This window comes from Anarrhichthys ocellatus, unplaced genomic scaffold (genome assembly GCF_004355925.1).
Source record: "Anarrhichthys ocellatus isolate YVR2014 unplaced genomic scaffold, GSC_Weel_1.0 scaffold6, whole genome shotgun sequence".
NCBI lineage: Eukaryota > Metazoa > Chordata > Actinopteri > Perciformes > Anarhichadidae > Anarrhichthys > Anarrhichthys ocellatus.
Genome location: NW_022280036.1, coordinates 10,400,276 through 10,426,963, shown reverse-complemented (window position 1 = coordinate 10,426,963; position 26,688 = coordinate 10,400,276). Strand labels below are relative to the sequence as shown.

At 41.3% G+C, this 26,688-nt stretch overlaps 2 protein-coding genes across 3 annotated transcripts in view; one reads left to right on the top strand and one right to left on the bottom strand.

Moving 5' to 3' along the window:
* Positions 1-12,003, bottom strand: part of pde3b (phosphodiesterase 3B) — a 42,838-nt gene extending 30,835 nt beyond the window's left edge. Inside the window, exon 1 of the mRNA XM_031846192.1 lies at positions 10,976-12,003. Within this exon, the coding sequence (XP_031702052.1) occupies positions 10,976-11,863 (888 nt within the window). The 5' untranslated portion in view covers positions 11,864-12,003. The remainder of the gene's footprint in view (positions 1-10,975) is intronic.
* Positions 12,004-15,506: 3,503 nt separating this feature from the next.
* Positions 15,507-24,338, top strand: copb1 (COPI coat complex subunit beta 1). Of its 2 annotated transcripts, XM_031846770.1 has the most exons (23): positions 15,507-15,666; positions 16,519-16,550; positions 17,336-17,489; positions 17,812-18,041; positions 18,222-18,391; positions 18,521-18,635; positions 18,747-18,839; positions 18,940-19,077; positions 19,206-19,325; positions 19,611-19,718; positions 19,854-20,000; positions 20,129-20,274; positions 20,804-20,900; positions 21,004-21,164; positions 21,285-21,405; positions 21,501-21,728; positions 22,182-22,361; positions 22,519-22,663; positions 22,799-22,918; positions 23,035-23,180; positions 23,378-23,467; positions 23,668-23,823; positions 24,078-24,338. In XM_031846770.1, the coding sequence occupies exons 3-23, from the start codon at positions 17,399-17,401 to the stop codon at positions 24,135-24,137; spliced, it is 2,862 nt and encodes a 953-aa protein (XP_031702630.1). In that variant the 5' UTR covers positions 15,507-15,666; positions 16,519-16,550; positions 17,336-17,398; the 3' UTR covers positions 24,138-24,338. The 2 variants fall into 2 exon arrangements, with proteins under 2 accessions (XP_031702630.1, XP_031702628.1); XM_031846768.1 differs by lacking the exon at positions 16,519-16,550.
* Positions 24,339-26,688: the final 2,350 nt, after the last annotated feature.

The following is a 26,688-nucleotide window of genomic DNA, read 5'->3' as shown; positions in this document are numbered from 1 at the left end:
ATATATACATATACATATTAAAATGAAGATTTTTAAGACCTCCTGTTTCTAAAAGCATCTAAAAACGAATTGGGATTCTTTGTATAGTCCCTAGACATATAAATAGTGCTTCTATCAGTGAAGTATTTGTCACATTCAGGTGATTGTGCGCACAGCGCGCGCCAAGTTAGATAATTCAGAAGTGCATGCCCGAGCGGCCTGAACACTCGCGGACCCTTCGCGCACCACGCGCAGGCTGTGATTACATCATTTTGTGGCGCGTGCGCCTTGCGTCAGCTTCACTAAGGAGAGTATAAACTAAGCTTCAAACCTTAGTGGCATGGAGTGAGTGTGCAGGCGTCACCTTTTTCTTCATTGACGCCGTTTTCTGTTAGCCTTGCACATCATGTGCGTAGAATTATTTAAATGTCATTCCACCTTGTGAAAGACCAATCGGCATAATTCCTTTAAAATTATATTTAGAAATGAAAGAATCTACACCACTGTAGGTTATTGTCATGAAGCATCCGACTCACTGAATACTGGACGGCGAAATCAGTCCAGTGTCATGAAACACAAAGCAGACTTAAGGACTCCCACAAAACATTTCAGTGCTGTTTGTTTTGTAGAGTTGCGTCGCCTGAATGTGACCTTAAGCTTGTTCCATGACACACAGTTAACTTCACTGCATTATCTTCATGGACAGCATATTAATGTGTCCCAAACATGATAAATGATCGGCGCTGAATACATAGCTTAACAGACCTCTCTGATACTTTTAGCCTTTGGCAGGGCCGCACAGTCTTTGTTCTTTTGAGCGTTGCCAATTTTTAGTGATTAGCTACACTATTGATGCATGTGCAATGTATGATGATTATGAGTGGGTCTTTCAAGCATACTTGAGATTAACTGGCCTCTGTCCCCTGGCTGTGTCACATCGGCACATTTGTGTTATAAGTTGTATAAGTATCAAAGTCTTTCTTCAGCTCAAATACTTGTGTAATAGAACTAGAATTGCTTACAACCCAAGTATCTTGTTCCGATAGATGGGTGAAAAATATAAGAAACTGCCTAAATGTTTAGCAAGCCTTTCAGCCTCCTTTTGAGAACAGAAAAATTATGTAAAAAAAAAAAAATAAATAAATAAAAAGGAGAAAAGAAACACACCAACTAGCTAGCCTAGAAAATGTCAGCTGCATTTTGCATCTTTGGCTCTCCTCAATTTGATTTAAGCCTGTTTTTGTTATTTGTACAACCAACCAACCTGCTTTAGTTACTGCATCTTTAATACATGTCCACCCCCCCGCCAACTACTTGTGTCTGCAGCAGAGCACCTGGTGCCTAATGCCCCGTATCAATGGTGCCATGCTAGGGTGCCTGCTGTTGATATGTGGCAGCAGGTCCACTGTCCATCCAGTCCATCCTTTGATACAGGTGAGCGACATTTATAGGGTCTAAATAGGGTCGCACTGCAGCAATCAATCCAATGCATTGCGGAATGTATCAGTATCAGCAAGAGACAAGAGTTCAATGTTTTTATAGTGTATTAATACACGAATGCAGTATCTCGTAATTGAATATCGAGACAAATCTTTGGCTTGCATCACTCCAGAGTGACAGATGTGCGCCTGAAGCTGTGGGGGGGGGGGGAGTTAAGTGTCACAACAATTTCACTCTTACAATTTCATTACAAATGGTCTTCTGCTTGAAGGGAAATCTCTTCGGCCACTAAACCACTGCCCATCGGACCTTGATCCCTTAACATCACTCTTCAAAGGTTCTTATGAGCACATCATGAGAGGGCCTTCCCGGGGACCAAACTGTGTGGGGCGGGCCTAGCAGCTCTGACTGTATCTGAGAGGCACAGTGTGCATCAGCTGCAGAGGGAGTGTGCGATTAGAACCCTGTGCCCTCCGCTCACTTGTTCTGTCATCAGTGAGCTCCATATGACTGCCGCAAACACCTATCTCAGACCCACCACCCACCCACCCAGTCCTGCTGGTGCTGGTTTATCTCCGGCAGCAGCCTGCATCAGCCATAAAAAAAAAAAAAAACGGCCATCTTCTACTGTAAACCTGGTAGATTACTGCGTCACTGCTCTCTAACCTTTCTCACATTAAAAACAAAGATACTGTCTCGTGTGTGTCAAGCAAGCATAAGCTAATTATTTTTGGTTCGGTATTGTAGCTTTGACGCAGACAAAACACGTGTCAAACTGCAACAGAAATAAATTCTTGCAAAAGTGAGAACTAAAAACAATGCTTCAAGGAAGACGTGCACTTCTATTTTAACCTCAAATGTAGATAAGCTTTTTGTTCGGTCCACTTCAACGGGTCAAATTTCGTGTGCTGTCACAGGAGAGAGAATGGAGGGGGGGGGGGGGGTGATACAGGTCCCTGGGAACAATGGCGAGCAGATCAAGAGCAACCTTGGCCGGATGGGGGAGGAATCACACTGAGGCTCAGAGTCAGAGCATTTCGTCAGACACTAAATCTATCTACAAAATCTTACTTACATTATGTTAGGGGAAGGGGAGGAGGGGTGTCTGGCATTGTGTGTGTGTGTGCCTGTGTGTTGGGGGAGGGGCGGACGGGGGTTAAAGGGAGAAAGAAAAGGAGACAGCGACAGAATAAAGAAAAAGTGAAGAAAAGGGGGTGGGGATTGGCCGAGATCAGTTTCTCCAATGTGTGTGTGTGTGTATATATATATTATTTATTTTTGCTTAAACCTCACCATTCCACTTTGAAAGATTTACTTTTACCATAAGTCGCTCAGAATAAATTGTGCAGTTATTGGAAATGGCGATCCTGTTGGTTGAAGTTGGGGTTTTCATTGCAGTGACTAATAGAGCTTCTCAGTTTTGCCCTTTTCAGTGGGATCTGCCCTCAGCTGCTAAACACACACAAGCCCTCCTCTGTAGCTGTGGCTGACGTCAACCGTCACTTAGCAACAGCCTTTTGGTGTAAAAGCAGCAGCGCTGACACCGTTTTCAAAAGAGGCGCACAGAGAACGACAGAGAGAACTGAGAGACAGAGATGGAGAGAATGAAGTGAGCGAGAGAAAAGTAGATGGAGAAAGTGAGTACAATTTTCGGCGAGATTGCTGTGCAATGTTTGGATGAGAATGCAATGCCGAAAATCACAATTGTATGCATTCTCGGTGCCACAAAACGCTGGAATCCCTCTAGTCCAACCGTGCCTTCAAATGATCACGTAAAGCTTTAAGAACATTTAAGGAAAAGATGATGTTATGTCAACAAAGTCGTCTGGAGGCTATTACCAGCCAGTAAAACCTCTGGTGTGCACTCACTTAAATATACTACATCCCTCCCCTCGTGCTTAAATTCCCACAGCAACAATTTACATATGCGCTCACACCGTCTATGGCATAGATGTCTAATTTTACTAAACCCCTCCCCCCCCCCACGGACTGAACCAACAGTCAACACATGCGAGGTTCAACAACCTCATCCTGAACTTAAAAGCTCAGCCACCTGAAATATTTGCATTGTTGTGAACCTTGTGGTGTGATCCAAACTCTTTGAGACGAGCTGCGCAGTAAAGAAAACTCCTCGGTCTCCTAAACTACAAAAAAAAAAAAAAAAAAGTTTGATTGTGTTGCAAATGAAGCCAGCAGTGCGAGGAACATTTGTTCTCATTAGTAATCTTCTATATTTGCAGTTTGTTCATGTAGTGGAAACAAGCAAAGTATGGGAGGCTGATACAATAGTTGCAGGTGTGTGTGTGTGTGGGGGGGTCCAATTAGCCCAAACTTAGTTGATGGCTCGGCACCCCCCCCCCCTCTAGTCCAACATTCTGAGCCCAAACAAAACAAGAACTCAGCCACGAAGAAGCTTTGTGCACAATAACACGAGCAGATAGACGAGGTCAGGACATCACATCAAGGCTCATTAGAGGAAGATAAGAAAGAGGGGGAGAGCTGCACAGCTCTTTATACGCATTTCCAAACGAGCCATAACCCGAACTATGTCCTCAAACAATAATGACAAGAGAGACAAAATAAAACCGTGTGTGAATATTTGCTCTTCAGACCCCAGAGTCATTACGGCTAAGCTCTGGCAGACCTATCATGAAAACTAAAGAGCGGCAAGCTAATTGCTGGTGATCGTGACGCAAACCGTTTCCAGGGTAACCCGGATTTTGGAGTACCCGCTCCAGCATTTCCTCATCTGTTTGCACTCACACCAGCAGGCTGACAATGCAGCCGCTGCATCCTGTTTCACTCTGCAGTCAGCCACACACACACGCGCGCGCACACACACACACACACACACACACACACACACACACACACACCTTAACCCTTTGTACCGAAGAATTAAAAGCAGCTACGCAAACGAGTTGTGACGTTTATATTATTCACAGAAGCCCATCAGGGTCCAATAACAACAAAACTAATTGTATTAAATTATATACATTCAAAAAAAAAAAAAAAAAAAAGACTCCATCACACATATAGGCAACATTCTTAAATGCTGATTCAGCTCTTGGTTTGGCATTCATAAAATGTTTACTTACTAACAAAGTGGCATCAGTGAGGAGTTGCTAAGCGATGAATTAGGACATCTCGGCCTTGATATTGCGACTGTAACACAAGCTCCTGAACACGGAGGTTAACTTCACACGTCACTCTGCCTCAGCTCAACAGCTCGGTTTCACATTTCATCAAATAGATTTGTATTATAACAATCAGCTCAAAGACAACATCAACAACACGTTCACTAGATATACATTTCCATATTTATATTCATCTTCTCTTATAAATTAAACTGTGGATACCACACAGGGCTTCGTACTTTAAAGCTGTTGTATGTTCACATGGAGTGAGAGAAACATTAATATCTACATTTAAATTTCCTTAAAATAAAACTAAAAACACACAGAACCTTTCTTGCAACATTTAATGGCCTATATTTTAAGACAATGCATTTCTTCTCCATCAGCACAGTCATTCAAAGATACAGTCTATTCCAACTTAAGTTATATAAACAAGTATGAAAAGAACAAATTATGTTGAGCTCAATCTTACTTCTTTTTTTTTTTAATAAGTGCAAAGAAAACATGAAGACAATTAGATTGTGGCGTTTATGACGCATTCTGGGCATGCAGGTGTCCCAGCATGCTCAGCAAGGTTTAATGTGATTATCTTTTATACCTTTAAGCAAGATGGACTTATTTATATATAACATAACCAGCATGTGGAGGATTTAAAGTATACTGGAAACAAAACTGAGCGATTGTTTCAGCACACACAACTCATCTTGAATTTAACACACGTCGTTCAGACAGTTTAGTTTTGATGACAGTGAAGCAACAGGCAAAGGAGCTGGCAGACAGTTCCCCTCACAGAGGCTTTCATCTCCACAGAGAATACTCACGAAGGGGCAGAGGATGCAAACAGTATGAACACTACTTTGGCTACAATATCATTTGATCTCATTAGACCAGTGACAACACAAATAACCTCATTAGTATTTTTTATGAATCACAAATCTATTCGATTTTAAACGCTTAAATTTGACCCAGATGACTTGGTCTGTGCTTCTATGATACTGATGGAGGGTTTATTCATTAGATGTGAACATTACAGAACTAGTTCAATGCACTCACACCAATAGTGACGGCCTGTATACATTCAGACAAAAATGTCAAATTATAAAATAGGAAAAAGTGATAGTGTGAAATACTCAAGAAGCCTTTAGCTTGGTCCGATTTCTGGATGAATAAGCAGAGTGGGGGATTTTTCGGTGGCAACTTTTTCCTCCTACAGACTCTTTCTACTGCACACCGTTCGCAAGACGGACAATTTCTCCCTTTCTCATCACTGCTGGAGGCAGACACTATATTCTACAGGGCGATTAATAAGACTTGGCATTTTTTTTCCCTTTTTTCTTCTTTGCAATCACCCTGCGGTACGTCACTGGGTTGTGACGTCAATGTTATATCATTCCACATGGCTTTACAGCAAGCGAACGTGACAGCTGGGAGCTGCTCTGCGTTTTCACTGCTCTCCCTTCCAACCTTTCTCTCTGCAGCCTGCGTCTCTGCTCTTGTCTGGATGGGGGGGGGGGGGGGGTTAGTTAAGTGTATTATTTACCCCTACCTGCCCCCGTGGAGTGGTAAGGAACCACACAGAACGAGGGCCTTCTCCCAGAATTGTACATTGCACTGCCAGGACTGCCTCTCAGGTCTCACTGATGAAATATAGCTTTTAGATGTCTGCCATGAAAGCCCAAAAATAAAATAATCCTACTTAAAAATATATGATCTCCACTTTATCTACTAAAAACTAACTGGGTCTCAGAGACACTTGCCGACATCATTTCGGGGAGGAACAAGCTGCCATTCAGGTTGGAGGATATAATCGTTGTTTTGGATTCCTACGACCCAAATATGCAGCAGAGAATTTGTGAACGTTTTTCTCAAATCGTGGGTCTTAATTTGTGACCTGTGTGACATGATTGACGGACTTATTTTGGGTCTCCTATTGAAGAATAATTTAGCACAATACAGTAGAGCTTGTTAATGCAATAAATCTAGGACTCAGTGTGCCTAACCCCTGGCACTTGCAGCCAATCCATAAAGCTTTGGTTGTGCAAGAGGTTTAGACTTACTGTGCCAAAAAACATTATCCGAGACTTGAAATGATCAGAGCAAAAACGAACATTACTTGAATCTGGAAAAGACTAAATGAGACAACTAACTGTTTTCATGTGTAAATCATGTTTGCACCTTTTACAGACAGAAACATTTGTCCCGTTTCAGGATTTCTAAATGAGCAGTCTAAACACCCAACTGTGAAGGGTTTTCCTTTCTAGTCAGTGTGACACATTTTAGGATCGCACCTCCAATCAAAAGACGTGCTCGGCTACAGAGACCGTCACCGAACTCTAACGCAACACTGCGTACGAGCAAAGAGGACTGGGAGGTTGACCTTTAAGAGAAATGGAGCAATCTTTTGACTCATCATAATGTGGCCATAACATGACATTCAAATGAATACATCTGTAAATCCTAAGCACTTATTCTCATTTTTGTTTGAACTTCTTGCCTTTTTGTTCACGTCGAATAGCACGATTGAACTTAGAATATGGAAATGACAAAGTATTTTATCAATGATGATGCTGTCAAAAGATGCTTTAAATAACTCGATAGCTTGCATTAGTAAAAAAGAAGATTACAGTAATTAAAAAATAATTTTAGCAAAAACGAATACTTTCAAATAGTACGAAATATTGCTTGATTGGTTTCCCCAAATCTAACAACGTCCTACTTACTTCATCTTGATGTTAAGAAATATCTAAAGAATATGTTGAAACTGTAAATAGTCTGGTGAAATGTGTGCCACCTGACAGCTGGATTTAGGTGATCGATGAAGCTAGTTGGTATTGGTGGTCACATGTAACAATCATTTGTAAAGTGTAACTGTTGAAACGCTTGTGATAAAACAAAAACAAACGATGGAAGCTTTGAAGGGCTGGAGAGAAACTATATTTTTGTAGATCAAATATGTGCTCGTCAGTATCGGTGCATGTCCACTATACACCTATTCAACTCTGTACGTTTTTCTGTCATTTAGTTTTAAGCAAAGCGTCTTTTACAAAGTTTTACAAAGAACGGTCACAATCTCAGCCTAAACATAGAAGAGCTTCGTCTAAACACACAATTACCAACTGTGAATGAACTTCTGCTGTTTGCAATACCAACTAATAACTTTAGGTGGCCCATCCAAGCTTTCTATGAGAAGTGAAGGTGAAGAAAATGTTGGGACAAAACATCAGAAACCTTGAATGTTTATAAAAATATTCACACACACGTGTGTCCTCCATTTGAACTCGCAGATCGGATTCACGGATTATTAAAAAAAGAGGGACGGACGCCATAAACTATTGTCTGAAATTCTTGTATTTTTAGGTGCAAGTGTCACTCGGGTATTACGGCTTCACAGCTCTTTAAATCCTTCATGTGCACGACTAGTGACAAGCTGGACACAAACAACCACAGGTGTCTGGTGGCACAACGCTGTCCCTGCCGTCTCTCAGGCCACTGGGCGCATCGTCAGAAGCAGCACTTTCAGTTTGAATATTCATGACGGTGTCCACTTGCACAAAGTCTGCACCCACATTAATGTGAGTGCTTGTGAAGAACACATCAAGATAGTTTATATACGTGAATACAAAATGTCTCACAGTAATAAAGCAACTACTGCAAATATCTTCAAGTGTTTGTATTAATACACAAGACGTGTCATAATATATGAAATCAACAGATGCAGTGGAGGCAATTAAACGTAATGTAAAGCGTTAATTGTCATGTTGCCATTATGTTCTATATTAGGACTCAGAGCGTATTGCCCGCTCATTTACCACAATACTAAATAAAGTCATGTTTAAAAGTATTTGTGGTCGTGGGTTTACCTCCTGGTTAGGACCTTTGCACCAGACAAAGTACTGTTGCTGTAGTTACCTGCAGTACAATATACAATCCACATGATTGAAGGATGTTGGTTAAACTGTTCACCGCATATATGTTTGGGGTGTCCTGCTATGCCATTTTAAGAAGCACCTGGCAGTGAACCATAGCCATGGTGTGACATGATGAATCATCAAAAAGGCTGAGGGTAATCTTAAAAACATTATGACAATGTTTTTGTTTAAACTCTTGTGAAAGAAACATTTTCTTAATATCTAGTTTACTTCGTTTCAAGAGTTAGTTCCCACATTGTGTCTCCGGGGGAGGGGGGGTGCAAAATGCCACCAGTAGCTACAGTTCAAAACGAGATCCAAGAGCATCTGCAATCGCTCTTACCTACAGTAATTATAGGGCATTGTAAGGCCGGCCCATTAAGTAAGATCTATCCCAGCATGTAGTGGGCACAACACGTCAGACAGGTTGCCAGTAAGCCACATCAAAAGAATGACACCTACAAATAGAGAGACACACACTCACCCAAACATTCACAACTTTGACATAAGGGTTTACTGGCAGAGAGGCTGCCAAACACGTTTTTTAAGGACAGCATGATGACGACGCAGGCCGCAACATATGCTCGCAATTTTAGTTATCTTTTTCCTCAATATAATTTGTGATACATGTCAGATATTCAATTGATAATAACACAATCAATAACCTCTTAACCACTACATTATTTTTGTTATTGTTTTTGTCTGTCTACGGTGTACATTTATGTGATTTTTTGGAGCAGACAAACAACAAGGTAACTGAAGCAGACAATGTAGCAATTTAAGAAAAAGGAATACCAATTAAAGAAAAACATGGTTTGTTTGATCAAATAACAAAAAACAATGTCCTGTTTCAATTTTCAATGCTTCAACTGACAGTGATAAGGTTAGTACTTTAAGTGCACCGCATGCTGTACATATCTAAAGAGACAATTCAGTCTTACTCAGTTTCAAGTTCTGGATTCCCAGTCGCTGAATATGTCAACACTGTACTACACTGATTGTCTATTGAGTGAAACAAATGTGGAATGGGAATACTCTTGTTTTTACTAATACACAATGCTTCCTTAGTTGTTTACAATCACAAATCTTCTGCAAACAACTTGGATCAACATACGGTGGTTTCAAAAACACCTCATCTTAAGTTCAAGTCAATAACTTTGTCTTCCAAATGAAAAGGTGGGCAAATGTTGGAGCTGAGACCCTCATCACGAAAACTTACTTTAAGATAGAACAGCCTCCATATATATATACACTGTTTACTTTTAGCTAATTTTCATTTAAATGAAATTGTAAATATGTAATAACAGAACAATGATTCATAGGATAAAGCAAATGGTGATATTGTGTTTGTCTTGAATGATCCAACCTGTTTTGTTCTGTTTCAGTCACTGAGGCCTAACTCAATGTGACTAATCTGCTAACAGCCTAAAACACAATAAGGTGGAAAAACAACTGCTGGAAATAGAACAACCGAGACAAACTGATGGATATACATTTTTTAGTTCTCTGATCATTTCTAACAAAGTGTGAAGGACACAAAAGCAATGTGTGTGTGAGCAGACGGCTTGGCTTCCACGAAAGAAATGTTTTGTTTTTTAAAAATAAATAAATGCCGACAATAATGTTGGCATTTATTTACACACGAATTAAGTCAGCAACTTGCAGCAGCAGCTTTGTGTCCACAACATATTGGATGCAACACGATAGTCTTCATTGAGAATGGACATCACTCGATATCGGTGTATTGGTTTACAAAACGAATGCAAAGTAGAAGGGAGCACCATTTTGCGGTGGACCTGCAAGCAGACTTTATACAGCTTGTGTACACAAGCAAACAAAAAGATGAGGAAACACACGCTGAATGTGGACCGTAAACACTGGATAATCCCTGCGTGTGCTCGCCATCATTTTGTTTTGTTGACTGCTAGTCAGGTGGGACCGTAGGCCACATCACTTGCTATGCTGCTGGCTGTGTTGTTATTCTCTCAGCCTGATGTAGGTGATTATCTGGTATATAAACTTTCAAATGAAAATATTCCCCACAAAAATACAAATGTGCTCAAAATGATGGATGCTATGAAGTGATGTAGACAAGAAGATTGCACACAACAGGATGCTGAATGTTAATTATATGTATCCATAGGCTGTAAAAGACACTTTTTAAATAATTGGCTGAAATGCAAAGCCCTTGCTCGGCATTTAGGGCCCATATAATAACACTGCAAAACACAATGTTAGTTTGCCTGCTACCTGGAACAGTATACAATGTTCTCTTTTAGCCGAAAACTTTAACACAAAGTCACCTATTGCAAATCTAATTATTTGGTTAAATGTTTTCTTTTGTTGGTCAGTAGTTGGATTCACTTTGTGGGTTTTTTCATGACATGAGATTGTGCGTTTCCCTCCTCTGATGCACATGTGTGCCTTGCCTGGGTAGCTGTGGATGATGGGGGGGGGGGGGGGTATTTGTGAACAATAACAACAGACGTGGTCCTGCAGGGGAATACATACCTGTTCTCTGGATATACAGGGTAACGAAGGTCTGCGGGGCATTTTACAACTGCCATAATAGCTGGTCGACGTTTCCCCGAGTGAGACGCAACTGGACCTTCTCCTAGGTCTGATCACCGGGACCTTTTCCTCCGCGGAGGAAACCCCACTCGGTGCTTCCCTCGACGGGTAGTAACGGTCAAAACAGAGCCCCAGCAGGGAGCCCGAGACCCCGGCGAAGCAGGCGAAGAGCGGTCTGATGAGTGCGGGCAGACCGCTCAAACTTGTGAAAGAAACCAGCCACACAACGCTGGCAAAAACCAGTATGAGAACACTGTGTTTGAGTTTCAGAGTGGGGATCAGGGTGAGCAGACCCACACATCCTAACACGAATAACAACCTGCCCACCATTTGCATCTGGTGTTGGTCCTCTCCCCATTGCAAAAACCGCAAAACCAAAAAATCCCCGAGGTAACACGATGCTGGCAGTGACACGAGCCAACATTTACCGCTCTCCCTCTTTTTCCTCCGCAGGTAAAACGTTAAAAAGAAGAAAGCACATCCTATGCTGAATAAAGGACTGATGGACTGGGAGAAGCCCGACAAAAAAGTCCGCAAATCCCAAAGCGAGTCACTTTGCAAGCTCCTAGAAATGAGGAAAGAAACCGCGAGGGCTACGAACGCGCCGACGTAAAGGGCAGAGACCTTTAACAGTTTTGAATTAAGAATGTCTTCGTTGCAAAACCTGCACACGTTCAACAAAAACCCCCTCGGATGGTCCTGTTTGAGAGGGGTGACGCAGCTCTTCACATAGCCGTTCCTGAAGCCCTCTGAGCTGTTTACACTTCCAGTTCCGTCGTGGTGCCTTGTTTTACTGTGCAAAAGCTCTCCTTCCTCCCGTGCAGCCATGGCTCGACTGTGGCTCCTCGTATTCCACGCAAAAAGTCCCCCTCTTCCAATATTCACGCCGTGTTAACGCTGAACTACATGACAGCGAATGCACTCCATGGTCACTCAAACGTGCTCCAGCACTCGGACTAAAGAAAGAAGGTGAGATGTTGTTTTTACAGAAAAGGGGCTCTCTGTCGCCACCTAGGGGCCACCACTTAGACCGGTCAGGGCTTTGTACTGTGGAGCGTTCAAATAATCCTGGGCGGCATCATTATTATAACGTAATCAATATACTCAGGGGTTGCAGTTAAATACCAAACTTTTAAAAATGCTCCCATTTAGAGAATAAAGAAAACCTCACGGGTACTTTTCAATAGTTTCACTCCCCTATCCTAGTTTAACTGTTTCAGATATTCCTTGCAGGAAATACTTTATTATTGATTTGAAATGTGTTTTTAGACTCGATCTTATCTCTACACAATTTTTATATCACTTGTTCAAAATAGACACGTATATTCAACTTTATTTTCAGACACATGAGTCCATATAAAAAAGAAAAACAAATACATAAATTAATGAGTGAATTTAGCCGAATGTTACAGAGTTTGTTACATTTTTGGATGCTTCTAACGACTCAAGCTCTCGCATATAATTTGAATTGGCTTGGCCAAAGTCTACTTAAATTGTATAACGAAAGTAATAGTCTACGTCATAAAAATAATTGGTCTTTTGGTCGGTGTCGCCATGCTGCATCAAGTTGCTCTGGGATCGTTTGCTTCGCCTGGTTCGCTTAGCCTTAGTCGAATGTCGATCACACTGATCAGAAAAACAATGTAAGCGGTGGTAGCTGTTGAGTAGTGGTCAGATAGTTAACGTTTAATAAATATGTAGTTGAACATAGTTTCCGAATCAAAGTTAATGTTTATGACTAGCAAAAAAAAAAAGCCCCACCTGGATGCTATCGGCTATAGTTAGCTAATGCGAAATACATAAAGCTTTCCACGAAGGTAAACTAGCTTGTTGACATCCTAAACTTAGAAGAACATTCTGTGAACATAATAGACAACAATACTCGATTGACTGAACGTATTGACCCACATGAACTGACTTAATCAAACAAGTTCTCACCCTAAAACGAAAGACCTGTCCCTTATTTCACGTAACTAATTATTATATGGTCCAGGTCATATAGACTTAAACAAAACACAGCAGCAGAGTGATTACAGACTGACCAGTCTTAGAGCTGACACAAACAGTTTGTAGCCATTTTCACAGCAGAAAGTTTGTATTGTCACAACAGGACAGGGTGATAACGATGACTGCACGCCATTGCATTGAGCCGTTGAATAGAACAGGGCCGTCTTTATTAGTTACACCTGTGTCTCTGCTGATAAGTTAAAAATATCTGTGTAAAAAGGTCTATGGAAAGGCAGGGCAGTTTTATCAATAGCACATTTGAGTACGGTAAAGATTAAAATGTACGCAGCAACGAATAATAGACAGAGGAAGAAAATACAAGAAAAGAAGAGAACAAAAAACAACAAAAGATAAGAGAAAGAACCCTCAACCCCCCACGAGAAACTGACAAATCCTGCATCTATCCAACAGAAAACAAACACAGACATACACACGCACACATTTATACTGATAATTTATCAACCTTGAGGAAATAAAAAAGTTTTCACTTTGCGTAGCTTGGGCCCAGTTGTCTCAGACCGTAAAAGACACTGTGACTGTACCATGTGGATTGCACATTTTCTGATTTCCAGATGTAGCTGGCTCAGATGTAATATATCAAATAAAGGTTATATGAGCCCATGTCACAAAGACTGTATAAAGAGACATGTCATCAGACGTTTCTGAAAAGTAAAGATCTGATGACATTATTCTAAGCTTTACTCCCAGTCAGTGTTTACTGTTGGTTGAGTTTGTTGTCAGTGGGGTGAACAATGCTGCCTTTTAACACTGAATACACTTGTGTAAATTAAATATAGGCCCATGCGTGTCTTTTGCCTCTCCTTTTGTTCCGTAACCGGCATGACGATGCCGTTTGGAGAGCTCAGGTTGGTCTCAACTCAATGCTTGTATTCTGCATACCATCATGACAACAATTTTGTGTTAATATTCTATGAAATTGTTCATCAGTAACCTATTATATATTTTTACTGTAATTAATAATTTTATTCCTTCCTGTAATCTGACTGATCTGGTACAATAGGAACTGTGTGGCCTAAGAGAAACCATGCCAACAGAACAGGATATTTTTAACTAAGTTAAATGAGAATCCCATAAACAATAGTTTTGTTAGTAAGCATGCAGAGTAGATAGCAGCGTGTGTTTTGCCATTGCTCTTTGTCTGACAAGGTTCTGTAGTGTAATGTAAACAAGTACTTTGCTCTTGACTTGAACCATAAACCCTCCTTATCATAAAAACTGCAATTTAAAGATGTATGCCTATGTAAACACTTGCATGTGTTAGAATTATTGTAGTATATTGTAGTGTTTGCAGCCATACAATACTGTTAAACCAATGAGTATTGTTTGTGTAGCGACAGCCTGATGCAGTTTAGTCCTCCGTGCCATAAAACTTCATGGTCCTCAAAAAACTATTCCACAGGCAATATACAAAACCTATTATTTCATTATGATGAACATGTTGATCCAACTGCTGCTAAATTCCCATGTCCAACTGCTGCTAAATACAGATTGATAGTTTTTTTGTTCTTTTTCTCTTATTATATATATATTGTCTAAATGTTTTTTTAATCTATTGCACGTTATTCACTTTATGTTTATATGTTTATATGTTGGACTAGAGAGAAACGTCTTTTCAACTCCCCTGTATGTCCAGTACATTGTGGAATTGACAATAAAGCAAACTTTGAACTTTGAACTTTGAATGTTTGTTTTTTTTGCACTGGCAGTTCTTATTAATGAGATTAATTAATTGCTGGTTTTGGTCTTTAAATGGGATTTGTTGATAGCAATAATAAGATGATAACATAACTACACTTAATCACTTATTAACCTTTCATATAAAAAAATGATTTGTCAAAACAATGTTTCTGTGCTATTTTATAAGGTTTGCTATAAAAGTAAAATAAGTAAAAAATCATAGTTATATTTGTATGATGTTTGCTTAGGGCCTTTGGCCATGGATTGTTGCATTGCTGTCAGAGTGGACGACAGTGTCTTAATGAATGACATACGGTTCATTCAAGTTTCCGTGCATTCACTGTATCACTAAGACTAAGCTTCCACTGGAGGGTGCTGAATACCGATACTGAAAACTTGGTAATACATGATTGTACAACATTACAACTAGCTGTACAATTATTTTGAAAGTATACTTTGTCTCTTTCTTAAAGTGTTTACAGGAAATACATCACTGTTGCAATAATCATTATTCATTGTTTATTTTTTTTATATGAAAGGGCAGTTACCTGTAATAGCTGAGTGACACTTGCACCTAAAAATAAAACAATTTCAGACAATAGTTTATGGCGTCCGTCCCTCGTGTTTAGTGCCCAATTCATTGTAGCATTTACTTAGTCTTAATTTAGCTTTATTGTGAAACGTCTTCAATACCATCCACCCATCATTGGCGACAGTCTTGTTTCTCATGTCTGTGACGTTTGGGGTTCATTTTGCATTCGCGTTTGAGCCATCCGGCGCACGGTAGCAGTGATGTGGCTCAGAAAGTAATCTTCCACGTCAGTAGGAAGTAGTGGAGAGAGGGATCACCTGAGAATTGTTACAGATGTAATTATCCAAAACTGAGTGTCGAAGGCCACTTCGGAGGATAATAGTCGTGCAATCAGGTAAGTTATGTTACTTAGTTTTAACCAACATAAGTGATGTTTGTTTTCTGACCCGTTGTAACTGCTAAAACAGCTAGCTAACGTTACTGTCCTCCATTTCATTGCTAGCCTGGTCAAAAGCTAATTTGGCGTCAGCTAACGTTCGCTAGTTAGCATTTGATTATATAGCTTAATTTAACGTAATCAATTGAATAGTCGACAGACTAGCCTCAACGATGTTTGGGTTTAATTTGGGGTTTCGCTCTACAACGTTTGATGCTAACGGAGGTAGCGCTGCTAACGCTGTAACAGCAGCTTCAGTGTGTACGAAGGTGTTAATGCTGCGTGTCACACTTTATTAACTTCGGGAGTAATAACCTCGTCATAACATTGTTTTTTTTATTGACAGTAGTCTGTTTTTTTTTACAGACAAAAGCATCAGAAAATGGATAAAAGATATTAGAAATTGTAAACATAACCTCTTGTTGTTCAACTATAACTATACCGATATGTATTCTAAGACAGCTCAGCAATAACTCAGCTCCACCTTTTGTTATAGCTTGAACCGTGACACACTGTATGGCTGTCAAGAAAAGCAAGCGGCCATGTCACTTATGTTTCCTCATAATTCAGTGTTATTTATTTTTTATATTGCCAAATCCATTTGAGATTTGTTTTACTTTTCCGAGAGTATCGAAAATACTTGTCTGTGTTGTTTGGGTCCACAGGTAACGTTATTGTGAGGTGGGCAGGTTGTTAACATCTTAATGCTGACGGTATTGAACAACAATTGAAGATTGAATATATTGAAACAGTGTTGCAGACTTTGTAGTAAAAAAATTTGCTTTTTATGTTCTGCTTCCTTACCCACAGTTGGACGTTGCCCCCCTCTACTTCCATTGACAGTATGTTAAGATGTATCTTTTAATGTCCAGTATGAATAAGAGGAATTATCACAGCAAGAAAAACAGTTTCAATGAATTCCGACACCTGACTCATTGTGATTTTGGGTGGGTTCACATGTTGTTGTTTTTTAAAGCGTTTTACACGGATTACAGTAGTACACTGTTGCCTCTTAAACAAATGCCTCATCACTTTAAATAATCCCTGTGTAGGAAACAAGAGTATAATGATTCACAACATTTTGTTGCTCCCCTCCATTAGTTTTCCTGACCAAGGTTAGTGAGGGGCTGAAGCGTATCCCAGCATGCCTTGGGTCAGAGGCAGATAGTACGGGACAGGTCCCAAGTCTACGGCAGGGCGAACACCAATTTCCAATTTATGTGTTGTGCATTTCTTTGAGGGGACTCTGGAAGGACACTGTTCTGTTTGGCGACGGTACTAAATAAACAATGAGCCGGTGTGCTGTAAACTTGCAGTTTACCTCCAGTAAATAAGAAGCGGCTATATTTGGTAAACCATGCTTTGTAGACTCTATTAGCTCTGAACGTTTTCCAGTAAAAGTAATCCCCTTGATTGATACCTGGTTGACTGTTCTGTGTTTTAAAAAGCTCATAGAAGAAGAGTTGTCTGCCATGCTTTCTTTGGCTTCTCTTGTTTGTGTCCGTTGTTAATGCAGATTTAGTTTAGTTTGTAGTTATATCCCACATTTGCTGCACTTATATTTATGTGTCTGAGTATATGTTTTCTCTGCTTTTTACTAAATCTACTCCTCTTCTGTTTCTCATAGGTATTTTTCCAGTAAGCAGCATTCATTGGGATTCTTCTAAACGGACACAAGCCCAGCGGCAAAATGACAGCTGCAGAGAACGTTTGTTACACTCTGATCAATGTGTCATCTGACTCCGAGCCCCCTTCTGAAGTCAGCCTCAAAGCTGATCTAGGTAACTATTCTTAAAATTAACTTGCAAAGCTATCGTACATGCAGATGGGAGATATTCATTTCTAAATGTCTCCACCTCAATACAACGGAGGTGGCTGGAATTTAATTTGTGGTGCTCACAGAGTTGAAAAAATACTCATAAAAACCGAACATCTCCTTTCTGAAATGAATGAATTGCTCATCAAATTACAAATCACTTTATATCCTAAGTGGAATAAAAAACAATTCTTTCAGAAAGGTTTTAGATTAAGATCCATGAAAGTCATAATACATGCGTGAGGCCATGCCGATCAGATTTATAGTAAAGTAATGGTTTTTTACAGAAAAGGGAGAGATCAAGGCAAAGACTGAAGCCCTGAAGAAGGTCATCATCATGATCCTGAATGGCGAGAAGCTGCCAGGGCTGCTGATGACCATAATCCGCTTCGTGCTGCCACTTCAAGACCACACCATCAAAAAGCTGCTGCTGGTTTTCTGGGAGATTGTTCCCAAAACAACGCTAGATGGAAAACTGCTTCAGGAGATGATCCTGGTCTGTGACGCCTACAGGAAGGTAAGATTCATCCACTCAGTCTGGAGAGCTGTATCTTTGTAAATCAGGTGTTCCCTCCATCGTTATACACCGTGTGTATCAGCAGGGAAAATACTGTTTACAGTAACGGTGTGAAAACAAAACGAGGAGAGTTCTTTTTTTTTTTTCAGCAATCATGTGAAATCGTTCTCTGAATTCCAGGACCTGCAGCATCCCAATGAGTTCATCCGCGGCTCCACTCTGCGCTTCCTGTGCAAGCTGAAGGAGTCCGAGTTGCTTGAGCCTCTCATGCCGGCGATCCGGGCCTGTCTGGAGCACCGTCACAGTTATGTGCGCCGCAATGCCGTCCTGGCCATTTACACCATCTATAGGTACAGACTGTTTCATATTTGATGTTCAGTTGCCCTTCCACACACACACACACACACACACCCACACACACACACACACACGTTTTGTACTGTGAATAACAAACAGCTGATGATATTTACTTGTTTTAGGAACTTTGAACATCTCATCCCAGACGCTCCAGAGTTGATCCATGATTTTCTTGTCAATGAGAAAGATGCCAGCTGTAAGAGAAATGCTTTCATGATGCTGATTCATGCAGATCAGGTCCGTAGCATGTTGTCCTTTTCTTACTGTTCCTATTGCTGTGTGCCACTATGACCTAAAGTCTCTATCCCAAACTTACCTCGTGTCATTCGACGCATTCGCATCTTACAGGATCGAGCTCTGGATTACCTCAGCACATGTATTGACCAAGTTCACACTTTTGGTGACATTCTCCAGCTGGTCATTGTGGAGCTGATTTACAAAGTGAGTCGAGGCCTTTACTGGTCTAATATAAGCTTAGCATACTACCAGAGGAGCTGCTTTCATGTCTGAACTCTTGCTGCTTTTGTTCTCTGCCTGCTAGGTTTGCCACGCTAACCCCTCTGAGCGCGCTCGGTTTATCCGATGCATCTACAACCTGCTGCAGTCCTCCAGTCCGGCTGTTAAGTACGAGGCTGCTGGCACTCTTGTCACCCTCTCCAGTGCTCCCACAGCCGTTAAGGTAAGGATCTTGTGTGTGCCATATACTGTATACATACGGTACTGACATTGTACTACACATGCCCCAACAGCGGCGATGTCTTTGGTCTTGTTCCTTCTCTTATGCAATCTGTGTTTTTTGGACTTCAGGCTGCTGCCCAGTGCTACATTGATTTGATTATCAAGGAGAGCGACAACAACGTGAAGCTGATTGTTCTTGATCGTCTGATTGAACTGAAGGAGCACCCCACTCACGAGCGTGTACTCCAGGTACGCTGAATTATTGCTGGGGCTAGTTTTTTGCTGCAATTAACAACTAGAATGTAGTGCCTTATAAACCTCAAAGACCATTGTCCTCTATCTCAAAAAGGTTATATTGAAAAGAAGATTAACCAAAACATAGGCCCCCCTGAAAACAAAAACACGATTGACCTTCAAACATTTTAGTAGTAGTATTTATGATGTTAGTCTTTTGAGTTGACCCATTTGCTGCACCGGCAGGGCATCATCTCCGTTAAGACCTAACGTGGTCGTCTCTAATGCTTTGTTATCCAGGATCTAGTGATGGACATCCTGCGCGTTCTCAGCACTCCGGACTTGGAAGTCAGAAAGAAGACCCTGCAGCTGGCGCTGGACCTTGTTTCATCGCGCAATGTTGAAGAGGTCAGTGGCGTGCACAGTACATCCATGTTATTGTTGTTGATTACATGTCCGAACGTACGTGGACACTGGGGGGGGGGGGGGGAATGGAATATGCTGTTAATAAAGCGGCATCTGTTTGTTTTCCATGTTTTCCAGTTGGTGATTGTTTTGAAGAAAGAAGTGATCAAGACCAACAACGTATCGGAACATGAAGACACAGACAAGTACAGGCAGCTGTTGGTGCGCACGCTCCACTCCTGCAGCGTGCGCTTTCCTGACATGGCGGCCAATGTCATACCGGTGGTGAGTTTCTTATTGTTTAGATCTTGAAATTTGTTATATTTCATTGTTTTGAGACCCAATGGCGGTTTATACTGTACATATGATGGGAATATAGTAAGGCAGTTCTTTTGTGTTGACATGACTTACAGCTGATGGAGTTCCTAAGTGACAGTAATGAGGCAGCTGCTGCTGATGTGCTGGAGTTTGTACGGGAGGCCATTCAGCGGTTTGACAACTTGAGACCTCTCATCATCGAGAAGATGCTGGAAGTCTTTCACGCCATCAAAACCGTCAAGTAAGACTTTTTAAGCACTTTGAGGGGAATACTATGCCTCGTCTTGGTTTATGTCTCTCCCCTAATGGTTATAAAAAGCAGGTTCAATTTGGGTTAGCCGATGTGATTTATAAATAGGTAAGGCGGTCAGCGGTTAAGTATATATTATTTATAATTATTTATTCAGTCTTTACTAATGAGAAGTCGGTACTCGTACTGAAACAATACCTCAAATGTGAGCTCATCTGTGAGGCAAAATAACACATTACAGTAGTTCACCAGTTGTGTGTCCTCTCTGAAATGATGTGATAAATATCGACAGCAGTAGATAGACGATTGAAAATACACAAAAAGGGTACGTTTTGGTTTGCTGGTTACTTGAAATGAGGAATGGAAGTGGTCTGATTTAGGTCAGTCTGGTCTAACAGTCATTTGTCAACTGTTCCATAGACTTGGCTGAGTCGTGTCATTAGGGCTGGGTAGTACATCAGTACAGGAGTATGTAGCATTGTGAATGCTCATGACCTTTGTCACCGTTGTCATGCTTCAGGATCTACAGGGGAGCGTTGTGGATCTTGGGAGAATACTGCAGCACCAAGGACGACATCCAGAGTGTGATGACAGAAGTGCGCAGGTCCTTGGGCGAGGTATGTTTGTCTAATATTGTCAGAATTGAATGTGACACAAGCTTACCTGACACTTCATGTAAAATTGTTACAAATATCTGACATATGGCTCTCGCGTGGACAGATCCCGATTGTAGAAAATGAGATAAAGAAAGAGACGGGAGAGGTGAAACCAGAGGATGAAGTAAGTGTGGCTCCAGCCCAGAAGCTGGTGACAGAGATGGGCACCTATGTGACACAGAGTGCCCTCAGCTCCTCCAGGCCTTCAAAGAAAGACGAGGATCGGTAAAAGCTGCAGATATTTATTCTATTTTTTTGGGGGGTTGGGGTATTGTTATTTGGCTGTACTATTCAGTGGAGTGTATGGAGTTTGGTCATCAATAAACACTGGTTTTGTTGTTGCAGACCCCCACTCAGAGGCTTCCTGATGGATGGAGACTTCTATGTGGCAGCTTCCCTGGCCACCACACTGACCAAAGTGGCCTTGCGCTACGTTGCTATAGTTCAAGACAAAAAGAAACAAAATGTAAGTTGTCCTCTCTTCACCGACACCTTTTTATAAAAACCACTAAACCAACTGCCTGTCCCTCTAATCCCTGCTGTGTTGCTGTCCCCTCTCAGTCCTTTGTTGCGGAGTCCATGCTGATCATGGTCACTGTGCTGCACCTGGGCAAGTCCTCTCTGCCCAAGAAGCCAATTACAGACGATGACGTGGACCGCATCTCGCTGTGCCTCAAGGTTCTGTCTGAGTGCTCGCCACTTATGAATGACATTTTCAACAAGGAGTGCCGCAGATCCCTGTCACATATGCTGACTGTCAGACTGGAGGAAGAGAAGATGTCACAGAAGGTAATCGCAGTTGACTCAGAGGGCTGAACTTAATATTTAACCTCTTGACCGATGGGCACAGCTGGAGCATCACCACAAGTAGAGGAAGTGAACACATGTTGTGTGTTGATTGCATAGTTTGGACCCAGACTTCATTTATCACTATTGAAAGTGTGTAGAACATGTGATAACTGTGTGTAGGTGGAATACGTTTTGTTTTTAAGAATGTATGGCCTCACTATGCAACAATAATGCATGAGGGCCCTGGTTGCTCTTCACAAAAACACTGTCACTGTAATATTTGTCTTCATTCTGCACAAAATGTTACTTGATTTTATTTGATTTCATTTGATTTCTTGCTGTTACCTTTTTGGTTTTTAAGGTATGTATGGTGTTTGAACTCTGTTGTGAGCTACTCGTAGGCCGGATAAGCCACCAAAAAATAACCACATACGTTTCTTATTGTGACCACAGAAAGAGTCTGAGAAGCGCAACGTCACAGTGCAGGCAGACGACCCAATCTCCTTCATGCAGCTGACAGCCAAAAACGAGATGACATCTAAGGACGACCAGTTCCAGCTCAGTCTGCTGGCTGCTATGGGCAACACTCAGAGGAAGGAGGCTGCTGATCCCCTCGCTTCAAAACTCAACAAGGTACACCACAAGCCCCGCCAGAGAGATGGAAATGACATTGAGAACAGCACTACTCCTTTGTAGAAAGGAAATCGCCAAAAAAAAACATCTTAATACTGTGAGGAAATATTATTTAGTTATAATATAATTAAATGTAATTCATTTTTGTCCTTTCTAGGTGACCCAGCTGACGGGCTTCTCAGACCCGGTGTATGCTGAAGCCTATGTTCATGTCAACCAGTATGACATCGTGTTGGACGTGCTGGTGGTCAACCAAACCAATGATACTCTCCAGAATTGCACTCTTGAGCTGGCCACTTTAGGTTAGTCTGGTTTATTGTCCACCTCACTCCACAAATGTACAGGTTCTCTTCTCTATTAATGCTTATCCAAGCCAATCCCATTGTGTTGCTACATAGCGCTGTGTATGTATTTCACTAAATGTCTCCATCCCACAGGGGACCTCAAGTTGGTTGAGAAGCCTTCACCTCTAACTCTGGCTCCTCACGATTTTGCTAACATCAAGGCCAATGTCAAGGTGGCTTCTACGGAGAATGGCATTATATTTGGCAACATTGGTAAGACGATCATTTTGTGTCTGTTTACCTTCACAATTCAACTTGTGTTTGTTTTGCTGCCTGTAGGCACAGAATGTTTTCTTATTTGTTGGGGATGTTTGATTCTGTCTTTCCAGTCTACGATGTGTCGGGAGCTGCTAGCGACAGAAACTGCGTCGTCCTCAGTGACATCCACATTGACATCATGGACTACATCCAGCCAGCTTCCTGCACCGATGCAGAATTCAGACAGATGTGGGCAGAGTTTGAGTGGGAAAACAAGGTAAGCGTTTGCATTCCACACAAGCATTGCATTTCTACTTTGTGGCCAGTTCCCAGAAACAAACTGGCTTCACAAAAATATTTGTTTTGCATCTTAAATCAGATATTTTTTACAAGGTTCGTTGTTCTCTAGTTTTACTTTAAATGAAAACGCGTGAATGTAGAAGATTGTCTCTAAGAAGTCTTTCTGTGTCGTAGGTAACAGTGAACACCAACATCACTGACCTGAACGAGTACCTTCAGCATATCCTCAAGTCCACCAACATGAAGTGTCTGACTCCTGAGAAGGTTGGTATGAGATGTCGCATACAGCAAAGAAAGGCAATGGTGGTTTTAAAGATAAATGGTGCTGGTGCATGTTGAGAAGAATCATAAGTGGCCTTTGTCAGTATTGTATCGCCATGCCCATCATATTAGATGAATTGTGTCGATCCTATGCTGTTGTTTTACACTATTCTCAACTCTCTTCTTTTTGTCTTGTAAACCAGGCACTGTCGGGCTTCTGCGGCTTCATGGCTGCCAACCTTTATGCTCGTTCTATCTTCGGAGAAGATGCCCTGGCTAATGTCAGCATCGAGAAGCCCATCCACCTGGGGCCTGATGCTCCTGTCAACGGACACATACGCATTCGAGCCAAAAGTCAGGTGGGTCACAGCTGCTGCACCATGAACGCGTACTCATCTCTGAAGTCGTTTTTTTTTTTTTTTTTTTTTTTTTGGCTCTCAACTTGAGTAATGCACCAAGTATAACATTCAATCTAATAACTCATTGAAAGAAAGGATAAGGAGAGTGAATGTATGAAATAAGCTGTTACAGGTGATGTTGCACTGAAAGCTGTTTGCTCTTATCAGTAAGTATACAATCTGCTACAATAAATCCTCCCTCCTTCATTTCACAGGGGATGGCCTTGAGTCTCGGTGACAAGATCAACCTCTCCCAAAAAAAGTCAAATGTCTGAGACGACTCTGGTCCAGCTGTAAAAGTCACCTGCTCTACTCTTCTATCATCCATCTTTTCATCACAGATAATTAACAACTCTACATGGTTAGTTGCTTCTGTGCTGTTTCTTTTTTTTTTTTTCTAACCTCACTGCTGTCATTTCAGTAATTTTCTTTCCCTGTCCTGTTTAATTTTCAATAAACAAATGTATTAAAAGTGACAGAACTTTGCTCCATGCTTTATTCATTGGGTCATATGTAGATGTAGTAAATGAGACGGTGTTTCAGGCCTTTTCAACATGAACAAATTGAACGTTTCAAAGGAAGTTTGGATGAATACTCTGTGATTCTATCTACTGTTCGGGGGCTTTCTCCCGTAATGTTTGGCTGTACATGAGGCATGATGGTAAATGTTTGGTGAGTGACTTCAAAGAATATTGTCACTCAAAGGAGCTTGTGTCCCAGAGTGAAGGGAGTCCAGCCTGCAGCTCTTGCTGTGTCCAGCCTCACTGCTCCTCAGATGCCTCGTGTGAAATCAAAATTGACAATAACATCATGAAGACTATATCATAGAAGATATACATCCATATGCATGCATTTATTTTAACGGAGGATAATGTATTGCAGTGATTTCACAGGTACACTCAAAGCCCTCTGCAGGGTTTACACTGATAATGAGGTGGAGATGGATTAGTGGTGGCAGAGAGTTACATATTGCACTTGCCCTCCTGTTTATAAGTAAAGGGACATCTCTGGGAATGTGCCAGATTAAAGGGTCAACCCTGCTCACACATTTACAATATCTGTAAAATCTTTCTCTCCAGGGGGTTAGATAAAAGGTGGCTTTAAGGTCAGAACTTCATCTCTAAAACTAAATAGTTGGCAATGGGGCAGCACTGTCGCAGCCAAGCTACTGCGTGCATCGTGCAGCCTTTTTGGATTTAGGGTTGATGTTACTCATAATGAAACTAAACTCCATAACCTAAGATTTAGCGCCCTGTGTTTTTGTGATGATTCGTAATTGTTGTTGGCAGACAGTACTCTTCTCAACATAGATTAAAGTTACATTCTTTAGTTCCTCATATTTTTTATATGTATCCGTATGGTGTCTGTGGCTAAGTTGAGAGCAGGGCCGTCCTGCAATCAAAGGATCGGCGGTTCGATCCCCGGCTCCACTAGTCGCATGTCAATGTGTCCTTGAGCAAGACACTTAACCCCAAATTGCTCCAGTAGCTGTGCCTACGGTGAATAGATAGATACTGAATTGTAAGTTGCTTTGGATAAAAGTGTCTGCTAAATGATTGTAATGTAATGTATGGTGGCTTTATTTTAGATCAAGGCCAGTGTCAAAACAACTTATGCTTTTCCTCCTACGGTATCTGTGTAATATTGTATTTCTATTAGACACTTGCAGGTTGACTGTTGTGTTTTATAAACGTCTATTCTGCATTTTTATTACAAGAACTGCTGCAGCAAAGCTTTCTAATCTGTCAACAAGCTCAGTGCTTTAAGCACACATAAGTGACACTAGATGGCGCCAAATGTGTCAAAGCAGACACTGTTGGTATTTTGCACAGTGTAATCCTGTAGTAGGATCTGTCACAACATGACATAATTGACATGTTGACATAATACAAGTCATGCTTTTACTGAAGTAAAGCCATTTCAGATAAACTGACTTAAGCACTTCAGGGGCAATGACACTTTTCAGTGACAGAAAAATCCGACTCCATTTTTACTTTCACCAATTGTGATAAATGATCATGACACAAAGTGCAATATAAACGTCAACATGTCGAGCTCCTGTAGATTATTAAAATAAAGCCTCATATCTTTATGAAGGGGACTTGTAATTTAGATTTTTTTACAAGGCATGTCGTGCAGTTATACTTTTATTGCATAATTTACCTATTTTTATTAACCTAGTATCTGCATTCTAAAAAGTGTCTCAGTTTACAGCATGATGGGACCAGAGTTTTGATAATGCAAGGCTAATGGTTTGTATGATATGCTCCTGCTTTGGTTTGCATTTGTGTGTAAGCGACACTAGAAGTAGTCCACAGTACACACGTGAATTCTTGGTTTACAGTATAGTGAAAATTAAGTTTATATTAGCCTACTACCTGTTTGCATGATGATAGCTGCAGGGCAACTTTACCGTAATTGGTTGCACTTACAGTCGGCTGGACGGGCATTGCTGTTACGTGTGTGGCTGTGTTGGAGGACAGGCATGTGACTGCAGGGGAGTATGCTATCAGTCACAGGACAGGAGGGCTGCAGGGTGGGTTCCGCCGGCGTGTGTGTGTGTACTGTAGGTGGGGTGTTGAGGCAGTCACACACAGCCTGTAGAAAGTAGAAGGGCCTCTAGCGCCAGACATTAGTACTGGTCTGGTTGATCACTCCTACTATCGGCTCCACAGTGCGAACATCGCAGTGTCTGGGCAGAAACACGGTCAGGCGTGTGGACAGGCGCCCGTAGGTCCGCAGATCTCTCTCCGTCTATCCGTGCACTAAGCGGACTACGTCGACGAGTCATTTTTTATTTATTTTTTTTGGAGCACATATCTGGGG

Bases quoted from the DNA above. Each gene is read 5' to 3' on its own strand.
- copb1 (XM_031846768.1), top strand. From the start codon at position 17,399: ATGACAGCTGCAGAGAACGTTTGTTACACTCTGATCAATGTGTCATCT. The intron at 19,326-19,610 runs GTACGCTGAATT...TTTGTTATCCAG, and splicing joins CTCACGAGCGTGTACTCCAG to GATCTAGTGATGGACATCCT. The intron at 21,165-21,284 runs GTAAAAGCTGCA...TTGTTGTTGCAG, and splicing joins TCAAAGAAAGACGAGGATCG to ACCCCCACTCAGAGGCTTCC.